The sequence below is a fragment of the Oncorhynchus nerka genome, linkage group LG22 (genome assembly GCF_034236695.1).
Source record: "Oncorhynchus nerka isolate Pitt River linkage group LG22, Oner_Uvic_2.0, whole genome shotgun sequence".
In the NCBI taxonomy this organism is placed as follows: domain Eukaryota; kingdom Metazoa; phylum Chordata; class Actinopteri; order Salmoniformes; family Salmonidae; genus Oncorhynchus; species Oncorhynchus nerka.
Genome location: NC_088417.1, coordinates 20,905,708 through 20,914,777, shown reverse-complemented (window position 1 = coordinate 20,914,777; position 9,070 = coordinate 20,905,708). Strand labels below are relative to the sequence as shown.

Below are 9,070 nucleotides of genomic sequence, written 5' to 3'. Positions count from 1 at the left end.
CACAAGACTACAGTCAAAATGAGAGCCACCTTGAAAAACTACAACTACTAATTCATTTTTCAAAAAACAAGCCTGAAACCCTTTCTAAAGACTGTTGACATCTAGTGGAAGCAATAGGAACTGCAATCTGTGAGTTATTTATTTGTATATCCCATATACAAGCGTTGAAATGGACAGTGACCTCAAAAAAAAAAAATCTGGATGGATTTTCCTTGGGTTTTCGCCTACCCTATCAGTTCTGTTATACTCACAGACATTATTTTAACAGTTTTAGAAACTTCAAAGTGTTTTCTATCCAATTATACCAATTATATGCATATCCTAGCATCTGGGCCTGAGTAACAGGCAGTTTACTTTGGGCACGTCATTTATCCAAACTTCCGAACACTGCCCCCTAGCCCTAAGAGGTTGGTATCTGCACCTGCTCTTCATATATCTGTCAGAGGCAGCAGACCCCGGCCATCAGAACCCTAATGGCATCTAGAGAAGATTGTTTCCAGCTCATTCAGACACTGTTGTCCTTAACCCCAATGACAGCGGGTGGCAACACACACACGTACACACACACACCCATACATACACACACACTGTAAAAATTCTCTCTCATCCTGCTCATGTCCCAGTGTATTTCCAGTAGGTTGGTAGCCCATGGGGCATGCTGCCTGTATTGATCTGATGTCCCTCGTATATTACTGCAAACACACAACTAGCTGGCCTTACAGACACATTCACTCTCAATGTGTGTGTGTGTGTGTGTGTGTGTGTGTGTGTGTGTGTGTGTGTGTGTGTGTGTGTGTGTGTGTGTGTGTGTGTGTGTGTGTGTGTGTGTCACTGTGTGTGTGTGTGTGTGTGTGTGTGTGTGTGTGTGTGTGTGTGTGTGTGTGTGTGTGTGTGTGTGTGTGTGTGTGTGTGTGTGTGTGTGTGTGTGTGTGTGTGTGTGTGTGTGTGTGTGTGTCTAGCAGACAGATACAGCTTTGTCACGCTAAGTACCGTAGTGGAGCTTCCCAAAGAGGAGCTACACCAGCAGCTGTTATCAATCCACGTCTCTCTTCCCTCTCTTCTTTTCTCCTTTTTTCTCTTACTTCTTCTCCTGTGAAGGATTGAAGTGTTTGCAGGGGGATTTAGCTCTGTGACAAGAGGGAAGGGATGAACACAGCGAGAAAATAGAGGAGAGACAGGCTCTAAACTCTTGTTTTGAAGTTGAATTTGTTAAAAGGCACACTAGGGAGGAGAACAGAGTACTTCTTCACAACCACTCTCTATCTCTATCTCTCTCACACACACTCTCTCATTTTAAAGGGGGCAATCAGCAGTTGAAACAATAACAAAGTGCCATCCCTGACACTGTTTTGGTAAAAAGCTGAGGGATGAGCTGGAGAAATGTAACCACTCTAAAACTCATAGATACAGTGCCTTGCGAAAGTATTCGGCCCCCTTGAACTTTGCGACCTTTGGCCACATTTCAGGCTTCAAACATAAAGATATAAAACTGTATTTTTTGTGAAGAATCAACAACAAGTGGGACACAATCATGAAGTGGAACAACATTTATTGGATATTTCAAACTTTTTTAACAAATCAAAAACTGAAAAATTGGGCGTGCAAAATTATTCAGCCCCTTTTACTTTCAGTGCAGCAAACTCTCTCCAGAAGTTCAGTGAGGATCTCTGAATGATCCAATGTTGACCTAAATGACTAATGATAAATACAATCCACCTGTGTGTAATCAAGTCTCCGTATAAATGCACCTGCACTGTGATAGTCTCAGAGGTCCGTTAAAAGCGCAGAGAGCATCATGAAGAACAAGGAACACACCAGGCAGGTCCGAGATACTGTTGTGAAGAAGTTTAAAGCCGGATTTGGATACAAAAAGATTTCCCAAGCTTTAAACATCCCAAGGAGCACTGTGCAAGCGATAATATTGAAATGGAAGGAGTATCAGACCACTGCAAATCTACCAAGACCCTCTAAACGTTCAGCTCATACAAGGAGAAGACTGATCAGAGATGCAGCCAAGAGGCCCATGATCACTCTGGATGAACTGCAGAGATCTACAGCTGAGGTGGGACACTCTGTCCATAGGACAACAATCAGTTGTATATTGCACAAATCTGGCCTTTATGGAAGAGTGGCAAGAAGAAAGCCATTTCTTAAAGATATCCATAAAAAGTGTTGTTTAAAGTTTGCCACAAGCCACCTGGGAGACACACCAAACATGTGGAATAAGGTGCTCTGGTCAGATGAAACCAAAATTGAACTTTTTGGCAACAATGCAAAACGTTATGTTTGGCGTAAAAGCAACACAGCTCATCACCCTGAACACACAATCCCCACTGTCAAACATGGTGGTGGCAGCATCATGGTTTGGGCCTGCTTTTCTTCAGCAGGGACAGGGAAGATGGTTAAAATTGATGGGAAGATGGATGGAGCCAAATACAGGACCATTCTGGAAGAAAACCTGATGGAGTCTGCAAAAGACCTGAGACTGGGACGGAGATTTGTCTTCCAACAAGACAATGGTCCAAAACATAAAGCAAAATCTACAATGGAATAGTTCAAAAATAAACATATCCAGGTGTTAGAATGGCCAAGTCAAAGTCCAGACCTGAATCCAATCGAGAATCTGTGGAAAGAACTGAAAACTGCTGTTCACAAATCCTCTCCATCCAACCTCACTGAGCTCGAGCTGTTTTGCAAGGAGGAATGGGAAAAAATTTCGGTCTCTCGATGTGCAAAACTGATAGAGACATACCCCAAGCGACTTACAGCTGTAATCGCAGCAAAAGGTGGCGCTACAAAGTATTAACTTAAGGGGGCTGAATAATTTTGCACGCCCAATTTTTCAGTTTTTGATTTGTTAAAAAAGTTTGAAATATCCAATAAATGTCGTTCCACTTCATGATTGTGTCCCACTTGTTGTTGATTCTTCACAAAAAAATACAGTTTTATATCTTTATGTTTGAAGCCTGTAATGTGGCAAAAGGTCGCAAAGTTCAAGTGGGCCGAATACTTTCGCAAGGCACTGTAGCTATGGATGCAAGTACCAAAAATTACAATTGTAGCCATGTTTTAGGGTATACAGTGTTTGTTTACATTTTCCCTAGTATACATAAGACAAGCTTATATTTTAGTTTGATGGGGTAAGACAGTTGAACTAAGTGGAATTTATAAGACATTATAAGTCAATGGGTAATACATATGGATTTATATTGCCCCGTTAATAGTCTAATAGGTGTATAATTTAGTTAGATGTTCTATTCTTTTTATCAAAGGCCTCTAATTATATTGCTCTCAAGAGGAAAAGTTGAAAAGATTGTTTAAAAAATGTTCATTACAAAAGACCTTTAAGGTGATTGACACAAAAGACCCACATTGACTTGAGCACCTGGAAGTGTATATGAGTGAGCATGTACGAATGCACACACACACACACACACACACACACACACACACACACACACACACACACACACACAAACATCCACACGCACTCACATACACACACACACAAACACTCACGCACACACACACAAGCACACACACACACACACACAAACACTCACGCACACACACACAAGCACACACACACACACACAAACACTCACGCACACACACAAGCACTCTTACACACACACAAGTACTCACACACTCACATACACACACAATCTGCCACACGTACACCCAGTGTTTGATGAGATATTAGAAATGCAGGAATAAATTATTTCATTTCCAAAATGCTATATCCCCCCCAAAAAGTCACATTTGTATTTTCTTCCTCAGAAATGATTGCTTATGGGTACCTTCATGTGTGTGTAAACTATTACATGTTCTCATATCTTTTATTCATAGATTTTAGATGTGTTTGAACACTTTGCAAAACGCTATATAGCCATTGTTTAGCTGGAATGGAATGTTTGTGTCCTGTATATTTGACTGTGATATGTTGTTGTCTCACCTAGCTATCTTAACATGAATGCACATACTGTAAGTCGCTCTTGATAATAGCACCTGCTAAATGTCTACAATGTCAAATGTAAATGTTTTACCTACAGATATTATATTACTGTATTTCGTTATTATTTGTAAAAAATATATTAATGTCACAAGTGTATCATTTATACAGATGCTATTTGTTTCTGGCCATTTTGAGCCTGTAATCGAACCCACAAATGCTGATGCTCCAGATACTCAACTTGTCTAAAGGCCAGTTTTATTGCTTCTTTAATCAGGACAACAGTTTTTAACTGTGCTAACATAATTGCAAAAGGGTTTTCTAATGATCAATTAGCCTTTTAAATTATAAACTTGGATTAGCTAACACACACACACACACACACACACACACAATGTGCCATTGGAACACAGGAGTGATGGTTGCCAACATTTCTGAAAATGGATATACTGTATAGCATTTTTGAATGAAACTCTGTGTGCCACTAAGGTGAGACAGAGAGATGTTGTGTGTTTCAGAGATTATCATTGCTTTTGCTTACTCATCTCCTCTCTATACTGTGTCTCGGATTATAATATTCATAGCATTTTATATTTGGGATTTTATCACAACAGAATAGAAGATCTATATCCGTATATTGTGCCCTTTATTAGAAATAAAGAGAATAGCAATCTTCTCCTATCTCATATAGTCTCTCATATTGTGTGTGTTATTGTGCTGTTCCCAGATATTATGCATATGTTTCTACTCTACAGAGCGAGGCATCTGAATAAAACAATATTACGGCTCTTATTACAGACCAGTGACCCCCCCACCTCATAGACACACACACATTTAAAGAGACATGAACCAGGCAGCAGACTGGCATTGGGACTGGTTTAGAATCTTAAAAAGTGTGTGTGTTTGTGTATGTCTTATACTAATATCTCCTGTGTGTGTCTGTGTCTCTCTAGATGGGACCCCCTACACATGGTGGGTGGGTAGGAGCAGTGAGAAACATTTCTACTGGGGAGGATCAGGGCCAGGGATACAGAAGTGTTCCTGTGGTATTGACAGGAACTGCACTGACCCCAAATATGACTGTAACTGTGACGCTGACCACAAACAATGGTGAGTACAGGGGTTGCCGTGGAATGGGGGTACTGTGTGTGTGTTTATTTTTATTTAACCATCCAGGGCAGTCTCATTGAGATAAAATCTATTTTTCAAGAGAGACCTGGTCCAACCAAGACAGCAGCGGAGGGGACAATGTTTTGAGACAAATATCAGACATACTGTAACAACTGCCATTTGTGTGTGTGTGTGTGTGTGTGTGTGTGTGTGTGTGTGTGTGTGTGTGTGTGTGTGTGTGTGTGTGTGTGTGTGTGTGTGTGTGTGTGTGTCAAGTCACGTTGTCATAACTTGACTTTAACATTCATCTGAAGACTGTTATTTATCAAATTAACTAACTATGTTTAATTGTTTCCCGATTAAATAAATCATGTAACAATTAACTCGTTAGGATCTGGGGCACCACGAGAGAGGTTCTTTAAAGAGCTACCATCTCCCTAATTAAACTCTAAAAGGACTTTACCTATCACATCTATAAACAGTCAACTTCTTAATCATAACCTCGTATCATATCATCATTCTGAACAGTCGTAACCTCCTTGCATCTGCAAAAACCAGAGCCTTACTTATGATTCAGTGCTAAACAAATTGGTTTAATTATTTATTTACTAGCTAATTACATGAGAACACAGGATAAACATACATACTCTGCACCGGTTATTGACTGTAGACTTAATACGCTGAAAACAGGTCCCTATGACAACAACATGGCTGCTTGTTAAAGAAAATATGGAGAGGGAGAGAGAGAGGGACAGAAACACTTAACATTGGGACATTCAGAAACTACTTTCACCTACAGTAACCATATACTTTGCACACAAAGAAATCATGTATGTTCTTACGTGAAATGCCTGGGTTCGCCGGGGATCTCTCGATGAACAGGGCAGCCTTGGAATGGGGTTGGGCCTTTTCACAGCACACTTGTAAGGCTCTGATTGTCCTAAATTTTTCTTGAAGATGCTTCTTTGAAGATAAGCTAGCCAGACGTATCGATGGTTCCCAAGTGGGGTGATGGTCCTACTTAAATTTGCTTTAAAAAATACTTTACTTATTACAGCTAATCAGCCATTCCAGTGATTGTCTGAGAGGTGAGTTTAATTTCTTCACCTCGTGTTAAGATTGAAAGTTCAAACCATTTTAAACGTGTAGCTGCCGCTTCAAGCATTTCTGGTCCAATGTGTTTTTTCTTAACCCATCATTTATACGTTTTGGTGGAAAGGGGCAGTTCCGGCAGGCTGGCACGCTCCTTGACCTCACTCCGAGCGGTAACTACTCACTGTGCAAAGTTTATGGCTTCTCAAATCACATCCCTCTCTTAACAAAAACACTTTCATATTTTATTCATATTACATGCCCAATGCATAGTATGGAAACTTCATATACTGTATGTAGTGGGTATACTTTCCAAGTTACAATAGTTCCTTTATAACATTTTTAATGACATCACAAAATAACCAACATGAGAACGTTAGTGTTCAAAAGATCGCCTCTGACCATTCCCTACGTTCAATGTTAGAAATATTGTTCCAGTAGTTGCTTTTGAACGTGTTAGAGTTTCAGCCGGAAAAAGGTCTATTGAGCCAAAGCACATTCCTTTAGTGAATTTGGAGAGTGCAGGCCTGGATCTCCTCTCTTGATTTACAACAGGATGTGAGTTGTTAATCCCCACTAGTTCTTTCCTTCCACCTCTATGGTTGAGAGGAGGTCTGATTGAAGTTATTCATTGCAAACCTGATCTGACCTATTTGGATTCTCGTGGACAGTCATGACAACCAGAAGTCCCCACAACACTGTGTGTGTGTGTGATATAAATATTACACATAGAAACAACAAGGTTAGTGTATAAAAGTCTCTGTGTTGAAGCAGTGAGCGATGTCCCCCCCTCCTCCAATAATAACAAAACATTGTGTTTCTGAACCCTTTAAAACACCTGATGGATGTTCTCATTAGAATAATGTATGGCTGCTAGTTACTCTTTCTCTTTCTCCTTCTGTCCTTTTCTGAATTACCCTCTCCTTCTCTCTTCTCTTCTTCTGTCTCTCTTCCTCCCCCTCCCTCTCCTACTCTCCCCATTCGCTTCACAACACCCTCTCTCTCTCTTACTTTCTCCTTCTCTTGTTACGATAACTGATGAGTGTTATTCTCTCTCTCCCTCTTTCCATTAATATTGTGTGTATTAATGTTTTTTTCTCCGGTTGAGTGAGTATGTGATCTATAGTACACACATCTCTATTTCCCCTCATTACACATAGAGTTGGCATGACACACACACACTTGGCTCCCATCGTGTCCTCCATATATTAGTTCTCATAAAAGGCAGAGAACAACAAGCAGATAATAAGGACAAATACAGGCTGCTTCAGAACAAAGACCATTTATTTAAAACGTTAACGCTTTACAAGTTTACCCTCTCTCTCTCTCCCTTTTCTTCATTCCATAACATTTGTTATATTTCTGCAAGATTAATATTATAGAAAAATACTATCTCCTCCTTTTCCTCTCTTCCTTCATCTGTTCTTTCTTCTCCTCCCCAGGAGAGAGGACAGTGGTCTGTTGGTGTATAAGGACCATTTGCCAGTCAGTCAGGTTGCCGTGGGTGACACCAACAGGCTGGGTTCAGAGGCAAAGCTCACAGTCGGGCCGCTCCGTTGTCAAGGAGACCGTGAGTTCCGCCCATGAAGCTGTTATTCGTTTTTTTCAGTCACTTTGGTGCAATTTTCAAAAGTATGTGGTACATTTTCAAAATGCTTAGTACAAAACTCAAAACAGATCATCAAAAAAGGCAGTTATTTCAAAACTCTAAGCATATTTTCAAATTATTAAGTATAACACACTAAATCATAGTCCATTTTTCAACAAACTTTTTCAGTGTTTCATCTAGAAATACATGTTTCACATTGCAATACTGTATACAGTGCTTTTGGAAAGTATTCAGACCCCTTGACTTTTTCCACATTTTGTTACGTTACAGCCTTATTTTAAAATGTAATAAAAAAATAATTCCCTCATCAATCTACACACCATACCCCATAATGACAGATTGGTGGAGGGATGCAGAGATTATTGTCCTTCTGGAATGTTTCCCATCTCCAAAGAGGAACTTTTTGTAAACACCAAGACTCTTCCTAGAGCTGGCTGCCCGGCCAAACTTATCAATCGAGGGTGACCAAGAACCCGATGGTAACTCTGACAGAGCTCCAAACTTCTTCCATTTAAGAATTATGGCGGCCACTGTGTTCTTGGGGACATTCAATGCTACAGAAATCCTGTCTTGGAGCTCTACGGACAATTCCTTCAACCTCATGGCTTGGTTTTTGCTCTGACATGCACTGTCAACTGTGGGACCTTATATAGACGTGTGTGCCTTTCCAAATCATGTCCAATCAATTGAATTTACCACAGGTGGATTCCATTCAAGGATGATCCATTGATCAAGGATGATCAACAGGATGCACCTGAGCTTAATTTCATGTCTCATAGCAAAGGGTCTGAATACTTATGAAAATAAGGTATTTCTTAGATTGCTGAGGAAAATATTTTATTTAATCAATTTTAGAGTACAGCTGTAATGTAACAACATTTGAAAAAAGTCAAGGTGTCTGAATACTTTCCAGAAGCAGTGGGTGTGTGGGTGTGTGGGTGTGTGGGAGCGTGGGTGTAAGGGTGAGTGTGTACGCGCTCATACACACCCGCGCCCACATACTCAATTCAACTTGTGTCTTTTGTGTCAATCACCTTAAGGGTCTTTTGTCAACTTTTTACTTTTTTCCTACAGAGTAATACAATTAGAGGCCTTTCATAAAAGGAATAGAAAATCAAACTCAATTATGCGCACTGAAAAGGAGAGAGGAACAGAAGAATGAAGGAAAGAAAGGATAAATCGTTTCTGACCCTTTCGAACTCTATCATTACCATGTCCACATGATGTAGGGACAAAGGACCCGACCCTCAGTCATAGCCGGAAGAGTTTGTGTGTGGGTGTGTGCAGGACCCAGCCCTCTCATTAGG

At 40.3% G+C, this 9,070-nt stretch overlaps 1 protein-coding gene across 1 annotated transcript in view; it reads left to right on the top strand.

Moving 5' to 3' along the window:
• cntnap2a (contactin associated protein 2a) overlaps positions 1 to 9,070 on the top strand; it is a 383,710-nt gene that overhangs the window by 333,252 nt on the left and 41,388 nt on the right. The window contains exons 16-17 of the mRNA XM_065007055.1: positions 4,906 to 5,062; positions 7,597 to 7,724. Coding sequence (XP_064863127.1) covers positions 4,906 to 5,062; positions 7,597 to 7,724 — 285 coding nt within the window. The remainder of the gene's footprint in view (positions 1 to 4,905; positions 5,063 to 7,596; positions 7,725 to 9,070) is intronic.